This window comes from Vulpes lagopus, chromosome 24 (assembly GCF_018345385.1).
Source record: "Vulpes lagopus strain Blue_001 chromosome 24, ASM1834538v1, whole genome shotgun sequence".
NCBI classification, from domain to species: Eukaryota; Metazoa; Chordata; class Mammalia; order Carnivora; family Canidae; genus Vulpes; species Vulpes lagopus.
The window spans coordinates 41,996,842-42,016,901 of NC_054847.1; the positions used below are offsets into that span (position 1 = coordinate 41,996,842).

Genomic DNA, 20,060 nt, shown 5'->3' on the forward strand with positions numbered 1-20,060 from the left:
TGTTACATTTGGGCTGGTGCATTCAGAGAGGGGGCTCCTCACTTTCCTCTTCCTGCCAGCTACAATTCAGGCAATGAAGGACAGACACTAGAACTGTACCTAATAAAGTTGGTTCATGCCCCAGCTGCTCATCATTGAACATTTTGTTGCTCACCTACACCGTGATAAAGAGCTTGTGCTAGGGATGCCTGGGTGGCTCAGCAGTTTAGCACTGCCTTCAGCCCAGGGCGTGATCCTGGATCCTGTATCAGGCTCCCTGCATGGAGCCTGCTTCTCCCTCTGCCTGTCTCTCTCTCTCTCTCTCTCTCTCTCTATGTCTCTCATGAATAAATAAATTTTTAAAAATCTTTTAAAAAAGATTTGGCAAATCTTTATTAAAAAAAAAAAAAAAGAGCTTGTGCTAGAGTGCAAAACCACAACATCACCAGCACACCGTTGAACTCAGCTGACTTTTTTTTTCCCCATAGGAAGATGTTCTCGATGAAGGAAGCAGTGCATTGATTTACATTTTGGTACAAGCTCCTTGTCTCCTTGTCGATTGGCCCTTTGAGGAGAGGCACACTGGGGATGGCAGAGGCACAGGATGAAATAAACCTGGATTTCTGAATATCCATATAGAACACAGCTGCTTTGCAGCTGAGGACATCTGCCCTAGGCTGTAGTGAGAAAAAGAAACAGACCTGTCTTTTGTTTTAAAGATTTTATTTATTTATTTATTTATCTATTTATCTATTTATTTATTTATTTATTTATTTATTTATTTATTTATTTAAGAGAAAGCGAGAGCAAGTGAGGTCACAGAGGAAGAGGGAGAAGCAGACTCCCCATTGAGCAGAAAGCCCAATGTGGGGCTCCATCTCAGGAACCGGAGATCATGGCCTGAGCTGAAGGCAGATGATGCTCTGAGTGAGCCACCCAGGCGGTCCCCTAAGACGTGTCATTTGGATGTGGCATTGCATTGTGTGATTTCCTTCTCATAGCACTTTAGCTTTCCCCTAAGTCAGCGGGGTTAATCATCTCTACCTGCAGGGCTGTGGTGAAGCTTTTAAAAGGCATAAAGGAAGTTACCGAGCCAGGATCTGTTCGGACTCACTCAATGCTGACTGAATCAAGCATGCTATGGTTTCTTTCTCTAACTTGTAACAATCCATTGTCTTTTCCGGTTAGGGGACTGGACTCAGGCTCCCAGATCTGCGGGACAGTGCATCCATTCCCACCTATGGAGTCTCTTCCCGAGCCTAGGACTGGGCCAGGCACTGTGGACACAGCCCTGAGCAAGCCTGACACAGTCGCTGCCCTGATGGGGTGCCAAAGCAAGTCACATGTCCAAGCCCAACACCGGGTGCAGACAGCCTTTGTGCTGGGATGCTTAGAGGAAGACCAGGAGTGGATGGAGCGACCCAGGTATTTCCTGGCCTGCAAGAGACCCAAGAAACAGTGGTTCGCCTGAATTAGCAGAAGAGTTGCACTTGCCATACAATTGTTCCTACACTTTAATATATTTACATATTGTGGTTTTTCCACAGTCTCATGGGGGCAAAGCATCATTTGAAGATCCTAAAATAATCTTGATTAAACAAAGGGAAGGGACATTTTTCTATGACTTGATCTGAAAAGATAAAGGTTGAATGTTCCTCCAAAGACCCAAGGTTGTAGAAGGCATTTAGACCTGACCATTTCTCAGGTTAGTTGTTCATGTATCAACTACACGGTAAACACTACTATGATCCAGGTTCTTTATAGGAACATGGGGGGGACAAGACCAATAGAAGTTCATGGCCAAATGGGAGGCAGTAAATCTATGGATGATCACCATCAGTGCTCAGTGATTCGAATGTCTGCTTACTGATGGGATGGATGCAGAGGCTGGGACCCCAGGATGGATGGAGTTCAGGCCAGGTATGGACTTTTTCTACTGAATGTCACTTGGGTCATTCCCTCGGGATAGTAGTACCATATTTCTGTGGCTAATAATGTGATCTTGAATTTATTTATTTATTTATTTTTATTTTTTATTTCTTTTTACCTTATAGCCAGACATAGGCTTGGAAATACTCTTCCAAGCCCAAGTCAGTCATGCAAGGTGCCCATGTAATCTTCTCAGAATGGCACATATACAGTGAGTGACCAGATAGGTGGAGAAAAATGTAGGATTTCGACTTCTACAGTATCAACACCAGAGTTGAGAAGGAACACCAGGGGCCCACCAGTGAGACAAGTCACCAGGACTGGTGAGGAGTAGCCCTGTGGGAGCCTGCAAATACACCCCCAGCTCCGCCAGCCTCAAGGTGGGCAACAGCATCCTCCCAGCTTCTGTTTATTGTGGCATTGCTGTGGCCTTCATCTGCTTTGTATCCATGACATCGGACACCTGGGGGAGTTGGGCCCTTGACCCTCCTTGACAGCTGAGAACAGGAGCAGAGGGAAGTTGAGCAACTCTAGAGAGGCCTGTGCCTAGCAGCTTAGGGGCAGTTTGAGCTTTCTGGTAGACGCAGCTGAAAGCAGCTACTTCCTGGAAGCAATAGGCTTCTGGAAGGGGCCAGGTGTATAATAAAATTATTGTCAGCTCTGTTCACATAACATATCCTTCCCGCTGCCACCTGCATCTCATCATACAAGTGGGCAAGGGCATCTCTGAAGTGTCAGAGGTGGGGTGAGGCTATTGCTGGTGGTGGTGAGAAGGGGGCTCCGAAGGGCGGTGAGAGGGAGGCAAGGTCCGGAGGGGTGTGGACGGGGACCTCGAGAGGGGCGGTGGTCCACGGAGGGGGAGAGGGGTGAGCTTCCCAAAGCCCAGCCTGAAAGCATCTTTCCTCCGTGCTCCCCGCCCCGCGCCAACTCCTGCCTGCCCACCCCCTGGGGTCGCCCGCGGGGTCGCAGGATCCGAAGGCAGCTCACCCGGCGGAACCCCGGGTGGGGCCGGGGTGGAGCTCGGGGCCGTGGGGCTGGAGCCGGGGCGTCGAGGATGGGCCGCAAGAATCCACCGTGGGCCGCGCGGACAGGGCTAGGGGAAGGTCGGGAGGGGCAGTGCGCACGGCCTTACCCCGCTCCCCGCACCCTGGGCCGGAAGATGGATGATTTTCGGGGACTGCTGTCCCAGCGCCCCGGCTCGCTGCGGGGAGACGTCAGAGCGCTCGGGGCCGCGGGAGAAGAGCCCCCCGGCCCCACCCCCGCCCGGGCTGCCTATAAAGTCGGGGCCTCGCGGCGCTGCGGCGGCACCCGCGGCGCTCCCCGGTCCGGCTCCTCGCGCCCGCGCTCCGAGGGGAGAGCGCGCTCCGCCGGCCTCCGCGCTCCAGCGCTGCCCGCCCGGACCATGCGCGGCCGCGAGCTCCCGCTCGTCCTGCTGGCGCTGGTCCTCTGCCAGGCGCCCCGGGGCCCCGCCGCCCCGGTGCCGGGGGGCCAGGGCACGGTGCTGGACAAGATGTACCCGCGCGGCAACCACTGGGCGGTGGGTGAGTGTCCCGCGCGCTCAGTCCTCGGCGGGACCCCGGCTGGGGAGGGCTCCGCCGCGACCCTTCATCTGCGTCCTCCCAAAGATCCACGCCGCCGCCGCCGCCGCCGCCCCGCCCCTCGCGGGTCCTGGGAAGCCGTCGGTCCCTGAGCAGCCTCGGGCTGCCCTGCCGGGAGCTCCTTCCCCGCTCCGGCACCCGGCACCCGGGCGGGCGCAGCTCCCCGAACCCGCCAACCCGCCCTCCGCACCTACCCCACACCTGCTTCGGCCAGCCGGGCTGTAGCCTCGCCTCGCACGGCTCTGTCCTTGGACGCCGCGGGCAGCGGGGTCCCCGAGCGCGTCCCGGAGCCCCGGGATTCCGCCTGCGGGGAGCCGGGTGCGGGCTGCGCCCCGGGCGCCGCGCGAAGAGCCACAGGTGTGGGAGCCGGTCCTGGGGCCCGCTGCCCCCGGCCGCGGCTCTCCTGGACTCCCCCAGTCCTTCCGCCAGGGAACATTTCCTCTCTCCTGCCCCTTTGCCCAGCCCTCCCTCCTTCCCTCTCGGGGGCTCGGGGTGCCCCCCGCCCAGGCTGGAGCCTCTCAGGCCCCCCAGACCCCGCTGTCCTCCGTCTGTCGAGATCTGCGGCCTCCCCGCTCCTTCCCCCTTCCCTCTGCCCGCACGTCCGACCCCCCAGCTTTCCCGCTACTGCTGGCCGGCGGGGGTGGGGGTAGGGGCCCGCCACCTGGGCCCACCCAGCGTCACCCCGGGGCTCGCCCCCCGCCAGCAGAGCCTCCGGTGCCCAGTGCAAAGCGTGCAGCTTGCTCGGAAGCCTCCCCACCTAGCCAGCTGCGACAGCTCCAACTCTTCCCGGGAAGCAGGTCGATCGCAAAGCGACTTAAGGGGTGGCGGTGGTGCGGGTGGGGTGCGGTCCCCTCTTCCTTAACCATCTACTCAGAGGGGGGCGACGGTGTATTGGAAAGATACTTGCTAATCCAAGTACCATCCGAGTCACAGATGGTGTGAGGACCAGGACGCATTTATGGGAAGAGGTGAGGCGCAGCTGTCCCGTGCTCTGCTCCTCTGTGCTGCATATGCTTTGGCAGAGGAATCCAGAACTCGGGCTTGCAGCGGGTTAGTCTTCAGCACCGCTAACAGAACCGGCTAACAACCGTTTGCCAAGTCCTGGAGGCCGCAGGGGTGCGGGTATTTGTGATCTCCGAGGGGACACCGAGAACCCAGCCCCGGGGCATGGAGAAGAGAGGTTGGGATGGGTGGAGATGAAAAGCCCCCACCCTTGAAGAGAGAAGGATATTTAGAAAGTAGAAGCTGAACCTAGAATTGATGCTTTAAAAGGACTTCTGGGAATTTAGACCAAGTGACCAGTGTCTAGTCCAGCCACCAGCCGGTGGCCTAGGAAGGTGGAACGAAACTCCCAGGTTTCCACTCTCTTTTCCCTCATCCATCTTTTTGGATTAAAAAGACATATTACAAGGCAGCCCTTGCAGGCCAAAAGCAGGACAAGAGAGTCATATGGGGAGGAGAATCGTGTTGTTTCTGAGGCAGGCCAACCCTGATTGCTGTAGTTCTCCAACACATCTGTCCCGTCCCCTCGTGTTTAGGGGCTCTGGTGGTGAAACACCCTTGGGCGTTCCTCATCCAGGAGCATACCAACCAGTGGCAACCCCCAATTTTCTCATTTTCCTATTTGTTCTGGAACGCACTCTTTCCCCTTTTTCTCTCTTGGCCGGCTGTGCAGAGATGGTGGAGAACAAGAGACAGAGGAAGGTGAAGTAGAAAATCACAGTTTGGTCTAAAATAACATGGCGATTGAGGAAAAGTTTGCTTTTCAGAGACGTCTATCTCTGGGAATCTGAGCACCACTCATAAGCATGAATGATGTTGTTAGATTTTAAATTTAGCTTTCCACTCTCCTAAGTAAATGCCTGTCCTCCTCAATCACGGAAGACATGCAGTTTAGTTTCAATTATATCAACCGAAAGCTACATATTGCTGTCCAAGCTGTCAGCACAAATTTGCAGGTTTGTTAAGGGAATTGCTTCTTGCAGCTGAGAGAAGCATGGTGTGGCAATGGAAAGCAAGTTAACAGATGGAAAACTTAAATTCTTGTCTGGCTTGATGTTTATGGTAATGTTTTGTTTGTGCAAAATATAGATATGAAAATATAGGTCAACACTACTACTGGTAACTGTCCCCACTGCTCCCAGGAAATGCTTCCAGTCATGACACTGATGTCACCTATGTTGTAGCAGGTTGAATTCTGAAACACCCAGGTTCAGCCGCAGAATGGCTTTCCATGGGAATGCTACCCCAGAGACTGTGAAATGTAGTTTCTGGATCACTCCAGAAAAACTCGCCCTCGGAAGAGTTCAACACTTGATGTCTCTATGTTTTAATGGATATTTTCCTCAGTTGAGGTGATCTTCAAATTTTGAGCTTAAGAAAATTCATTTATGTTTCTAGCCTGCTGTGTTAGTGGTATTTTGAAGTGATTAAAAAGGACAAAAGCCTTTTTTTTTTTTTTTTTTTAACTTCTGGGCAAGCTTTTATTTATTTATTTTTTCAAGAGCCTGTCTTTTGTCTAGGCTGAGATCTCTATTACTATGATACGGACACATAACAAACGAGGATGGGAAAAGAGGAAGTGGGCAGATCATCCGTGTTGCCATGGAGACGTTTATTTGGTTGGTAGTTGCTAGCTCCAAAGTGAAATAGGACCCAGACAGTGTGTTCCCTGGGATGCCATAGATGGTGCACTTTCCTTAATGACCAGTCAGTCTGTGGATCCGGGGATGAGAGCCTGACCAGCACCCACCCACCAAATATGCAGATACGTACACTGTCACAAGGAACTACGTTAAATCAATCACAGGATGGAGGATTACTTTGTCTTCCCGTTTTACAGAGGTCCACCAAATTATTCCAGTGTGACAAAAATGAAGATCTTATTTGTAAAAACGTCTCCATGACCCCTCTGCTTCGTTGGGGATAACAACTTTCTCATCTGTAGTGTCCTAATTAGATGAGAGCAGTGAGGGAAGGGAAGAGGGACCAAGGTCATTATTGGAGCATCAGGTTCTAATCCTGCTTTCCCATTATCATGATTCAATTTACTCCGTAGAAATAAAGCCAAATCCTTAACTGCTTCCTGAGAAGTTGTGTAACATAATCACTGTTATGGCTAAAAGCAAGGTGATTTCATGGATATCCGGGCACCAAGTTGACCAAGCAGACAAGTGAGGAGCCAGTCCTTCAGGATTCCAGTCTTGCAGCTGGGGCTGTGTCCTCTGTAGGGTCTTGAAATTGTGTGAAGTGTCATGTCATAAGTGACTTGACAAGTGCTCACATGGCAATGCAGGAAAACCTCATTGCCAGGCTCCCCAGGACTCACAGAATTAATTTTTCTAAGTCAGAAGGTGGCTGGGTGGCTCAGTCTGTTGAATGTCTGCCTTCAGCTCAGGTCATGATCCGGGCGTCTTGGGATCGAGTCCCACATCAGGCTCCCTGCTCAGTGCAGAGTCTGCTTCTCCTCTGCCCTTCCCCTCTGCTCATAATCTCTTTCTCAAATCAATAGAATCTTCAAAAGAAAAAAAAATTTTTTTCTGAGTCACATAATGAGTCGTGATACACTGATATATCACCTCTATTCTTTTTTATAACATTAGAAAGCCTTTTGTTGACCTTACCCTTACTTCCGGACCCCAGAGTGATTTCTACCTGCCTTATATTTTTTGGAAGTTCAAAGACACTTCATAGCAGTATAATATAGTAGAGTCTGGACTGTGCACTGATTTTAATCCTAGAATCTTTGCTTACACGTGGGTGACCTTTGACAAGTCTCCTCTGCATCGAACTTATTGTGGAGTAGACCAAATGGAACGTCCTGTAGACAGACGCCAACAGTAAAGTCCTGGTGAGGGCTCCTCTGGTGGTGGCCAGAGGTCTTGTCATTTTCAGTAGCCATGGTCTGTCCAACATTATTCCCATTATTCCCGCAGTGTTTGCTTAAATATATCTAATGGCAGACAACATTGGAATCACCAAGAGCTTTCTTTCCTTATGAGCTTTAAATCAAAAGCATCATAGTTCTACGAGTATCAGGAGCTTGAAAGTACTATAAAATGCAAGTGTTGAGAGATGGGGAGAAAAAAAAACCACTGAGGAAAGTAAATAAAATAATGTGAGCATTATTAGCAAGGGGCTAAGGCATTAAGAATGCAGACCTTGAATTCCATACCCACTTCTGACACTGTGGCTTTTCCCACTTACATACATGAATGTCCACATTTTTCAGTGGCATGGCCTCTTGCGCAGCAACTTTTATTCATTTATATAGCAAGTGCCTGTCCCTGGACCCATTGGTAGAGTTTGACTGACCCTTTTAGACATCTAAGAGAAAATTCTGCATTTCTGTGGCTGAAAGGTGTTACTCAGAACTTGTTTTCACCTCGTTTTTCATTACATACTCGACAAATGAATTTCTAGGTGACAATTCCTAGATTCAGTCTCAGCTAAAATTCTAAGAAAGTTTAAATGAAAAATTCCTTTGGCACATTTATTTGTATTAGAGAACAGAGGAAATGAACATCTTTTTTTAATCACACCAAGAAAAGCAGCAAGACTCTTCTTTGCAGCAGCAATTCAGAAGTGATTGAGGAAGATGTTTAACCTCTGTCATTCAGCTGGGAATAGAATTCAGTGCACGCAGAATTGGTGGCAATATTTTAGGTATGGAAGGTTCCTTAGTTTTCATCCAGTCTGACCCGTTCATTTTAGAGTTGAGAAAATTTTGGACTGGGGATGCTCAAAACTTGGCAGAGGTCTCCTCACTGGTTAGCATAGGTGCTGGGACCAACCCTAGGGCCCCTGGGTTGCGGTTATACATTTTGTCCAACTTATTGCACATGTTGGACAGCAAGCAAAATAGATCAGTTATTGATGAAGTAACTTCTGAGAATTAAATGCTATTTATTCTGCGCTTGGGAGGAAGCTGTACACACCTAACTGGTGTCCTTTGAAATTTCTTGTTTATGAGTTCCCTTGGGTTCAATGGTCATATTTTGGTTTTGTGTTTCTTTTCACAGGGCACCTAATGGGGAAAAAGAGCACCAGAGAGTCCCCATATGTTTATGAGGAAGGGAGCCTGAAGCAGCAGCTGCAGGGGTACATCCGGTGGGAAGAAGCTGCAAGGAATTTACTAAGCCTCATGGAAGCAAAGGGGACCAGGAGCCATCAGACACCTCAGAGGGAGCCCCTGAGCATTCGCCAGTCTGCTTGGGATTACCAGGATGACAGCAACTTTAAAGTCATAGGTCCAACTCGTGAAGGTACAACACACGGGGTGGGAGAGTGGGAACGGGGTGGGATGGGGTGAAGGGTGGAGGTGTTTGGGGAGAGCTGGAAGGTTAGGTTGGAGCTGAGAAGAATAAAATTGTGCAAGCCTTCAGAGCCACTTAACTAGGCTGACACCAATACACGCTGAGAAATGAGTAGGCACTTCCCCGTCTAATTTCAACGTAATAGATGATTTTTCTTCTTAGCAAATCAAAAGGATATTGGTTCCAAACTCCAATTTAGGAGTTTTATTAGTTATCACGCTTATTAGTGATTGTGCATTGAAGAGATTTTTTTTTTAATCCACCAGGCCCTCCAGAATTTTTTGAAAGTGAGGCCAGAGATTATTTGAGTCTCTCCCTATGTTTGTTTGTTTTGATTTTTATTTAAATTTTAGTTAGTTAGCATACAGTGCAATACTGGTTTCGGGAGTAGAAGTCAGTGATTCATCACTTATATACAACCCTTGGTGCTCATGGCCAGTACCCTCCTTAATCCCCTTCACCCATCTAGCCCATCCCCCACCCACCTCCCTCCATCAGTCCTCAGTTTGTTCTCCACCATTAAGAGTCTCTTATGGTTTGTTTCCTCTCTCCTTTTCCCCCCTTCCCATATGTTCATCTGTCTTGTTTCTTAAATTCCACATATGAGTGAAATCCTATATTTGTTTTTCTGTGACTAATTTCACTTAGCCTAGTACACTCAGGCACCATCCACGTTGTTGCAAATGGCAAGATTTCATTTTTGATGGCTGAGTAATATTCCATATCTTCTTTATCCATTCATCAGTTGATGGATATTTGAGCTCTTTCCATAGTTTAGCTATTGTTGGTATTGCTTATATAAACATCATGGCGCAGGTGTCCCTTCAAATCTGCAATTTTATATCTTTTGGGTAAATACCTAGTAGTGCAATTACGGGGTCGTAGGGTAATTCTATTTTTAACTTTTTGAGGAAACTCCACACTGTTTTCCAGAGTGGCTGCACCGGTTTGCATTCCCTCCAATAATGTAGGAGGGTTCCCCTTTCCTCATCCTCACGGGCACCAGTTGTTTCTTGTGTTACTAATTTTAGCCATTCTGATGTGTGTGAGGTGGTATCTCATTGTGGTTTTGATTTGTATTTCCCTGGTGATGACTGATGTTGAGCATCTTTTCATGTGAATGTCAGCCATCTGCATGTCTTCTTTGGAAAAGTGTCTATTTATGTCTTCTGCCCATTTCTTAACCGGATTATTTGGTTTTTGAGTGTTGAGTTTAATGAGTTCTTTATAGATTTTGGATACTAATCCTTTATCTGATAAGACATCTTATTTTTTTAAAAGATTTATTTATTTTTTTATTCATGAGAGACACACAGAGAGAGAGAGAGAGGTAGAAACACAGGCAGAGGGAGAAGCAGGCTCCATGCAGGTAGCCCAACGCGGGACTCGATCCTGGGGCCTCCAGGATCATGCCCTGGGCCGAAGGCAGGCGCTAAACCACTGAGCCACCCAGGGATCCCCTGATAAGACATTTCAAATATCTTCTCCCATTCCACAGGCTGCCTTCTTTTAGTTGTCTTGACTGTTTCCTTTGCTGTGCAGAAGCTTTTTATGTTGATGAAGTCCCGATAGTTCATTTTTGCTTTTGTTTCCCTTGCCTCTGGGGATGTGCCCTATGTTTGTTTTTGATGAGCACTAGTGGAGGGGGCTATTCACATACACTTTTAGAAGAGAACATTCTGGTTTGCTACCTTCTATGCAGAAGAGCACTTCTTTATATTTGTTCTAAGATTACCTAGTTTAAGTCTCACACTAATATTTCAAAACTTGATGAACACATCTAATCAACTGATTTTTTTTTGTGTGTATAGTGTCTCGTAGAAAAGAGGGAGAAGGAATTATACCAAATGGGCATTACTTAGGTACAAAGACAGTAAATGGGATGGAAGAGAGAATAAAGATGATGGAAGAGAGAATAAAATGTATAGGAAGAAAGCAAAGCAACAGAAAATGAAGTGATTCTCATTAACCTTTAAGAAGTTTCCACAAAATTGATATAAAAAGCAAAAACAATAATCACAATTCTAGTAATACTAAGGATGGCTGCTTTTATTGAGTGATTACCATAATCCAAGTACCAAGCAATGCAGTTCTCCTTCACTTTTCTCTGTTCATGCTCACAGCAGTATTAGGAGGAAGATTCAAGGGACGCCTGGGTGGCTCAGCGGTTGAGCATCTGCCTTTGGCTCAGGGCGTGATCCTGGAATCCCGGGGTCAAGTCCCATGTCAGGCTCCCTGCATGGAGCCTGCTTCTCCCTCTGCCTATGTCTCTGCCTTTCTCTGGGTGTGTCTCATGAATAAATAAATAAAATCTTTTTTAAAAATTTAAAAAAAGGAGGAAGATTCAAGAAAATTCTATCATTCTCCCCGTTTCACATGTGAGTAAACTGAGACAAGCCCCATAGCTTTTCACTGGTGAGAGCAGGATAGGAGCCCACGTCCTCTCCATGGACAGTCTGGGGCCACACAAAGCATCTCCTGGGGAACGAGAGGGTCCTTGTGGATCCTAAATATGAAGGATGTGGGATCCAGTAGTACCTTGCTCCTCATGGTTTCTTTTTTTTTTTTTTTAAGATTTTATTTATTTATTCATGAGAGACAGAGAGAGAAAGAGAGAGAGAGAGAGAGAGAGAGAGAGAGAAGCAGGCTCCATGCAGGGAGCCCGACATGGGACTCGATCCCGGGTCTCCAGGATCAGGCCCTGAGCTGAAGGCAGCACTAAACTGCTGAGCCACCCGGGCTGCCCTCCTCACAGTTTCTGACCAGAATAATACTGTGTTTCACTCACCGAGCTTGGGGAGCTGGCGCCTTCACTCCTTCACGGTGATTAACTCTTTGACTGATGGGCCCTTTGCAGAGATGCAGGGCTTGCTTTGCCAAGCCTCAGCTGGCTTCTCTGTGTTTCACTGCACTTTAGTCTACTGTGGATTCTCTATGCCAAACACAAATGCAAAGTTCACTTGTTGCATTAAGCATCTAGGGAGAAAAATCTCTAGGAGCCTTTATTCAGAAAGAAAATCTGGATTAAGCCAACCGATACGGAAATAAGTAGCAACTTTGTACAAAGCCCTGAGTGATTCTCTTACCCACATCTGTATTATTGGGGTCACAACCAGCTCACTTCTTTGTTGGTGGATTACAGGGCTCTGAGGGCTCTGGGAATTTAGGATTGACTTCCCAGCCCCTGACTGAAGTCTTTTCTTGACCAGGTGACTTTATGGACTTACTGCGTGGATGTCCAACAGCAGTGCCTTCTCCTTTGTCTTAGGAGTAACAATGATCACTGCCACAAAACTCCCTAAGGCAATTTTATAAACACCAAAATGGACTTACGCTCATCACTCATTCCTTTTTTAAGAAAAAAGCTTTTATTTATTTATTCATGACAGACACACAGAGAAAGGCACAGACATGGGGGGAGGGAGAATTAGGCTCCCTGAGGGGAGCCCGATGTGGAACTCAATCCCAGGACCCCAGGATCATGATCTGAGCCAAAGGCAGATGCACTACCACTGAGCCACTCAGGCATCCCTAACTCATTCCTATTTGAATGAAACTGCAATATCCATTTTGAGTTACTTTATTCCTCTAACCCTGGATCTGCATAAATTTAAGATTGAAAAAAAATTCAGCTCCCGGGGCACCTGAGTAGCTCAGTCGGTTAAGCATCCGACTCTTAATTTCAGTTCAGGTCATGATGTCAGGGTCCTGGGCTCAAGAGCCACATCAGGCTCTGCACTCAGTGGGGAGTCTACTTGAGATTCTCTCTCCCTCTGCTTCTCTGTCTCTTGCTCAAATAAATAAATAGGTCTTTTTAAAAAAATTCAGCTCCTTCCTTAAAAATCAAAATTTTCCTGTCATATTCAGAAGAATATTCCGTAAGCTGAGAAGCCAAGTATGAAAGAATAGCTCCAAAACAATCACTGAGTGGTCGTAGTGTAAGGTGGCCTGAGTGGGCAGTCACAAAGAGTGAGTGTTTCAAGGGGACAGTGTTTCTGTTTTCATGTGATGCAGGGGGGAAAAAGCTATCTTTTAATAATCAGGCCTTAATTTTCTACTCTATCTTTTTATGTTTTGTTTTTGTTCCTTCTATAAGCTTTGATGACTCATCCCATTTTATTCCTTTTTTTTTTTTTTTTTAGATTTTACTTTATTTATTTGAGAGAGAGAGTTCACATGAGCAGCGTGAGGGTCAGAATGAGAGGGGAAAGAGACTTCACTGAGCATGAACCCCTTGTCAGGCTCAATCCCTCGACCCTGTGATCATGAGCTGAGTGGAAACCAAGAGTTGGGTGCCCAGCTGACTGAGCCACCCTGATCTCCCAGGTTATGTTCCATCTCAAGTCGAATAATTAACTATTGCACACATTGGTACCGTTCTTTTGGATATATTTCCCAGCAATATGAAAAAATTCAACCATTGTATAGTTGTTGCACAGACGGAAAGAGTTTATCACTCTTCTTGTTTGGAAACTCCATCTTAGTGAAACAATGTTGACATGCAAATTGAAAGCATCTTCTAGTTTTCTTATTCACAAAGAGGAAATACCAAGAGAATGGTTCTATTAGAAATCCATATACTGCTCAATGTTAGGACGAGGTTTAACAACTTAGCTGAGCATTGCCAGAAGTAGCAGCAGGAATTTTCAAAGGCTGAAGGACTTTTCTTAAAATTAAAAACTGTGCGCATATGCTCTCCTCTCCCATTTTAGTCATAAAACATGAAGTCCTGTCGCCAGATCTCCCTGAGCTGTAGTCAGAAACTCTGAGCATCTTCATGTTTTGGTGACAAACATATTTACTTAATTCAGGAAAGATTTGTGTAAATGTGCACTGAAACTGGACTACTATAATCATGGCAGACGAGCTCCAGAACTTTATTAGCAATTACGGCCAATCATTTTCAAGGTTAACCTAATCTTTTAACTGTACCCTTATCACAAAAAATTAATGGAACTTTTACCCTATGGTTTCTAGCACATGAAACAGTGTTTAGGTCAGCCCCTAACCTATGTTTAGTGCTGAAAACATAATCCTAGATGTGGCTATTGATTGTCCTGAGTTTCAAGGAAGTTTGAAGTTGACCTTTGGGTTCCTTTTGTAATTTAGAGCATTGTTCTTTGCAGCCTTTGTGTGTGTGTGTGTGTGTGTGTGTGTGTTTTCTGTTATTCACTGGACAAGAAGAAAGGGGCCTAGGGAGTGCATTGCGGAGGGTGTTACAGGAAGGAAGTAAAAATACAAGTTTGCCCTTACTTTTAAGGGATGGCTCCCACTGTCCCATCAAATCAGCATTGAGAATAGAAAGGTTTTATTTCTTCATGTGTGAAACACTCCAGAGGAAGTTCCAAATGTAGGAAAAACAGCAATATGTAATTGAGAATAACTAAAAAGTCTCCGATCACCCTGACATTTCCTCTGAAGGATCAGAGTGAAGTCACCCCCACCTCCAATATAGCTCCCCCCAACCATAACGGACCCCTCCCTCTTGCCTCTGGCTCTTTGATCTTCCTCGGTTACCTTTACCTTTTCCTTGTAGCTTTACTTCCATTCCCTTCAGCCAAACAGCTCAGATTCAATATTTTGAGCCAGTGTAGAGGCTTCACGGATCCTTGCCCACATCCTCCACTGGTCCCTTTTATGAGCACTGGCCTATATTGCAAGATGGATGGAAGCATCTTCAGGCAGGCTGGTGACCCTTAATAGTGCAGCCCAGGTTACATGGAGAAAAGCAAAACTAATTAGTCTGTGTGGGAATTGAGCCTCAGTCCCTGGCCTTATTAGCACCTTGCCAAAGCAGTTGAGTCACAGAGCAGGTAATAACTCGCCTGAGACTATAAGTAACTCCTTTATTAGAAACAAATGGCGGGTCTGGCCATTGGGGAACCTGAATTGCCAGAGAACCTTGGAAAGTGTAATAAGCTCCAGTCTGGTTGAAAAGCATTTTCTCATCTCCCCATAGAAAGGGTGCTATATGGGGAATAAAGACATATTTTAACATTACAACTACTCATTCTTTCTTCAGTCTGAATTTGAGCAGAAGCCATAACAAGCAAGCCACAATAAATTTACCACTGGCGGAAATCCAAATTAGCTCCTGTTCCCAAGTTGCATGCTACTACCACTTACAGTCCGAGCTTCGTAATGTGTCATCCTGTGATTCATAAACTAGCTTTGATTTGTGCAATGAGGCGTTGCCAAACTAAACAAAGTAAGAATTAAGATTCCATATTCGCTAAGGGCCCCCCTACCAAGCTGACACTTGAGTAACAAATTCCCGGTGATCATACATTTAATTTCCAACTGTGGTCAAAATATACCTGAATGAGGGGCGCCTGGGTGGCTCAGTGGTTGAGTGTCTGCCTTCAGCTCAGGGCATGATCCCAGGGTCCTGGATCGAGTCCTACATCGGGCTCCCTGCTCAGCGGGGGTCTGCTTCTCCCTCTGCCTGTGTCTCTGCCTCTCTCTCTTTCTCTCTGTCTCTCATGAATAAATGGATGAAATATTTAAAATATATATATATATATATATATATATATATATATATATATACCTGAATAGTCCTATCAGGATACAAGTTCAGCTAATAAAACAAAAAGAGCCAAACATAGAGCAGCTCCAGAAAAAAGAGGAAGTCAGTTTGTTTCTGTCTCTCTGTCTGTCTCTGTCTCTCTGTCTCTCTCTTTCCGTCCCTCGTTAGACAACTGTGGTTCTCCAGCATGAACAGACTCAGAATCACCTGGAGGACTTCTGAAAGGCCAGATCGCTGGGCTCCCCCCACCCAGAGTTTCTAACTCAGTAGGTCGGGGGTAGACCTAAGAATTTGCTTTTCTAATAAGCTCCCAAGTGATGCTGATGGTTTGTGGGGGAATGTATTTGCCTTTAGCATGAGACTTAGGTATCGCTAACTGTTTGCTTTCCTCTTTTTAATATTTTTTAAGTTGGCGGACTCTCTGCTTCAGGTTCTCAACCTGAGGGAAGAAACCCCCCGCTGAATTAACAAGGACAGCAACGGCCTCTCTCAAAGAAGCAAAGCAAAACCCTTAAGAGACTATGTTCTACAGTCATCGATTCTACTGGATCATCAACAAGATTCCCTTTGTGCAAAACACTTAACTATTCTTGTATCTTTCAACCAAATCCATGATTTTCAAGCAGCATCTTCTGCTTTGAACTTGTTTGCCGTGAATAATTGTCCATAAAGAGTCTTCCAATCAATGCTCTTTACATCTAAGCTATTTGTCCATTAGACTCCAGCCCCCAACCTGTTACCATTCACAATAAAAAACCTAAGCACCTTATCCAAAGGGCAGGTAGTTCTCTTATTTCAATTCCAAATGAAAGGATGCAGCAGAGATAACAAACAAAACAGCTTGATAATGAACTTGTGTGCTCACTGATGAAGATAGACTGGATTTTTAACTCTCCCTTCATTTTTGGGGGGAATTAATTTTTAAGACATTTTATTTATATATTTGAGATTGAGAGTGAGAGAGAGCATGAGTGAGGGGAAAGGGAGAGAGAGAGAAGCAGGCTCCCTACTGAACAGGGAGCCCGACACGGGGCTCAGTCCCAGGACCCTGAGATCATGACCTGAACTGAAGTCAAATGCTTGACCCACTGAGCCACCCAGGCACCCCTTAACTCTCCTTGTGAAGGCCACTTACTGAATCCAGGTAGTGACATACAGCCTTTCTGGAGGCTTCAACTAGAAGCTCATATTCTCTTATCCTTACCATCGCATGAGCTAGGCTGAAGATAGAGGCTTACGCATCACTTAATAATTCTCATTTCTTTAGCCCTTACCATGACCAGATATTTTGCCAATGTTATCAATATTCTCCTCATAACAGCTTTATAAGCCAAGAATGAACATTCTCACTTAATAGATGAGGAAACAGCATTAGAGAGGTCAAGTGACTTGGCCAAGGTCACATGGCAGATGGAACTTCAATTCAAACATCCAAATCACCAGAGGTTCTGCAGCATTTAACATTGTCCACGTTACCTTGTTTTTAACCTCCCTGTCAGTATATTTAAGCCCAGCAAGTAGCACTTTTTCTTCAAAATTTCATTGCCAATCTTGGAGGAAAGTGGTCCCCACAGACAGATTTAGTCAGCTCCACAACAAAAGGAGAAGATGAATTCGAGAGGTTCCCTGCCATTTCCAGAGAACGTGGCCTGGCGGTTGGTAGCACTTACCAGTTCCAAATTTATCATGACATTCACACAGGAACAGATTTAAAGCTTCTTGCCATACGTTTAGATTTCCTTCGTTTGGGGAAATCAGATTTGAAACAGTAAAGAGATTTATCTTGCTCTTGTTTTGATTGTCAAAGAACCACAGAAGATGGGATGTTTTCTTTCTAATTTCTTTTAAAACCGTGTTGACTCACAACCCTCACACAGCCAGACCTGGGGAGATACATGAAGTGTGTCGCCAGTGTCCTGCCACCATCCTCTTCCTGGGACTCACCTGCTGTCTTTCCCAAAAACTTGATCCTGGGCTGTGCCGGGGAAAGTCTAGTCTACCACGAAGCTAATGAGCAATTCCCTTCATTTCATGAAGATGAAAAGGGTCTTCCAGACCCAGGGGAAACTTTGTTGAATGCTGACACTTCAGGCAGGGACAGAAAGGCAATACTCTTAGAAACACCCCGTCTAGATGGTCACTTCTTTGCTTATGTCATAAGAGTAGATGTGATCCTGTGTTTTAGCTGCAATTATTTTCTTTTCTCTATGTGTTCTGAGAGACAGGAACAGCTCCCTCAAATCTCCTGATCCTTGCAGGGCTCCTCTGTACCAAGGCCAAGTCAGCATTGGAATCTGTGTATTTGAGAGAAACAGTTTTCCCTCCTAGAAGAGCTTTCTTGAACCGTCCTTTGCAAGTACAGTCCTATCACATATCACAGTGTGTGTCTCCCAGGCGGGGCAATTTTCAGCTGCGAATAGCAGCATCCTCCTTGACTTGTTTTGGTAGGAAAGGAAATCTTCTGGGAAGATAGGAAGCAGGGAAGATGAGAGAAATGGGCTCAAGGCTAAACTAGCAGGTTCCATGACCCAAGCCACGCCCCTGATGGGGTTGATGAGATGGTTAGTGCATACCCTGCTGTCCCCAAATCATTCTGCAGAACTGCCACACTTGGCACTGTTTTGTACAGCCTCTGTCTCCACTTATGTGGGAAGTAGTATGTCCCTCCTCTCCAAAACTTCCTCAACCTTGGCTGACTTCCAAAGCAGAGTTTCGAATGTCTGTGTCTAATTGGTGGAACCTAGCTCACATGGCTGGATCTAGCTGCAAGGGAAACTGGGAAATGTAGCTTTAAGGATTCTATTTTGGGAATATGGGATTAAAACTATGGGCCCCATCAAAAGAAAAAAAAAGAGTGTGTATTCAAATCATATGGTCAGAGACAGATAACATATGCTTTTATCCTTTTTCCTCAAACAAACAAACAAACAAAAAAACTTCCTCCTTGATTTCTACCCATTGCTCTTCTAGAGGGTAGTTAACATCCAGCCTGGGATTCTGGGAAAGCAGGAGCCTGGTGGCTGTTTTCCACAGCACAAGGCCAGATGTGCACGCAGAGAGCAAGAAGAGAAGACTGCATTTAAGAGGTGACAATATTTAGAAGTCCTTGCAGCAAAGCAGGATAACCAGTAGGAAGAATCCAGAAGGGAAGCAAGCAATAATCTTCAAATTTGTTCTTTTAAAAACAATCTTTCTCTCTCTCTCTCTTTTTAAGTGTTACAGGGTGGATTGCTCAGGGCAATTTGGCAGTCTTTGCTTATGATCAGAGGTTCAGTAACACACTAAATAGGCATTTCAAGCAGTGCAGTACAGTTTCTAGCCCCACAATGCCCACCTTTCAGTTCCCACTGGGGACATTTGATCATCACAAAGCTTTTCAACTCAGCTCAGATGTGGAGGGAGTAATCTAAGTAAATTGTGGGATTTGCATTATTCATTTTCTCAGCCACAGGCTGCTTCAATCAGACACTGTAAAATAGCTCTTTGAGGGAAACCCACAACAATGAATGATTGCCATTCCCAAAGCAGAAGAACGGTGGTCATCACGTGCACTGAAAGGGCTCCTAGCTTTGCCTCTTGGGACTTTGTGTTTTCCAATTAATCACTTCCTTAATTAGACCTAGATAAAACACAGAAACATCTCTCTGTTTCCCCTCTGGTTTTCCTTCCATTCTCCCCAGCCCACGTAATTTATAGAACATATCACCTGATTGACAAGCGAGGTGGCTCTAGCCACGGATGGATTGAGAGAGTCTCCAAGGAGAGAATGAGAATGCTCTTGGTCCTTTCAATCATGCCCTGCTCTTGCCCCAATCTTCCAATGAAGATTCTGGTGGTCCTCCCCAGCTCTGTCTCCAGAGACCCCCAGGGGTGGCCTCTCCTCGCTGGATGGAGCTGTGCTCTCCTGCCTTGGGGAAACAGACACCATTCTTGCACACATCTGCGGTGGCTGTGATATTTGGGCACAAAACATATAAGCTCTGTTATTTGAAATCTTCAGCCTTTGCCTTTTGGTCAGAACTGCAAAGGAGGCTGAGAAATGTAGTTTTTCCAGCTGGGGACATTGCTGCCACCTGTCCTTCCCTCACCCTGTAAGTCGCATTTACCTTAATATTAACAAGGATGAGAAGAGGATGGATGTTGGATAGGCACTGTTGGCCATGTTGGCTATTAGAAGTTCGAATCTCTGGAAGGAACCTAGCTGGTGTTAGTGGGTCTTGATGCTGACCTGACCAGAAGACTCCTAGACAACAGGTCTTCTGGTTTAATGAGAAATTGCTCTGCCCTGTGTCTCTCCTGAACATTAAATGTCAGAAAACCATGGTTTCCAGACAGTATGTTTTCTCTGTGGCTCCAACTATCTCTCATCTTTGAAAACAAGGGACTGGAGGGCCCAAGTGGCTCATTGGTTAAGCATCTGCTTTCAGATAAGGTCACGATCCTGGGGTCCTGGGATTGAGTCCCACATCAGGCTCCCTGCTCAGGGGAACCTGCTTCTCCCTCTCCCTCTGCTTTACCCTCTCCCTCTGCCTCTGTCTCTCTCTGCTTCTCCTTGTACCTCGGCTTCTCCTCCCACTTAAACTCTATTGTTCTCCATCAAATAAATACATTAAAATTTAAAAAACAACAACAAAGGACTATAATAAACATCATGCTTTGTTGATTGGAAGTCATTTTTATTACTAAAAAGAAGTAAACTCAGGATACTTT

At 46.2% G+C, this 20,060-nt stretch overlaps 1 protein-coding gene across 2 annotated transcripts; it reads left to right on the forward strand.

Moving 5' to 3' along the window:
• The first annotated feature begins 2,765 nt into the window (after nt 1-2,765).
• LOC121482061 (gastrin releasing peptide) lies at nt 2,766-16,109 on the forward strand. Of its 2 annotated transcripts, XM_041739860.1 has the most exons (4): nt 2,766-3,449; nt 8,528-8,748; nt 13,891-13,893; nt 15,760-16,109. In XM_041739860.1, exons 1-4 carry the CDS (start codon nt 2,963-2,965, stop codon nt 15,811-15,813), a joined length of 765 nt encoding a protein of 254 aa, XP_041595794.1. In that variant the 5' UTR covers nt 2,766-2,962; the 3' UTR covers nt 15,814-16,109. The 2 variants fall into 2 exon arrangements, with proteins under 2 accessions (XP_041595794.1, XP_041595793.1); XM_041739859.1 differs by lacking the exon at nt 13,891-13,893 and having other exon boundaries at nt 2,778-3,449; nt 8,528-8,770.
• Nucleotides 16,110-20,060: the final 3,951 nt, after the last annotated feature.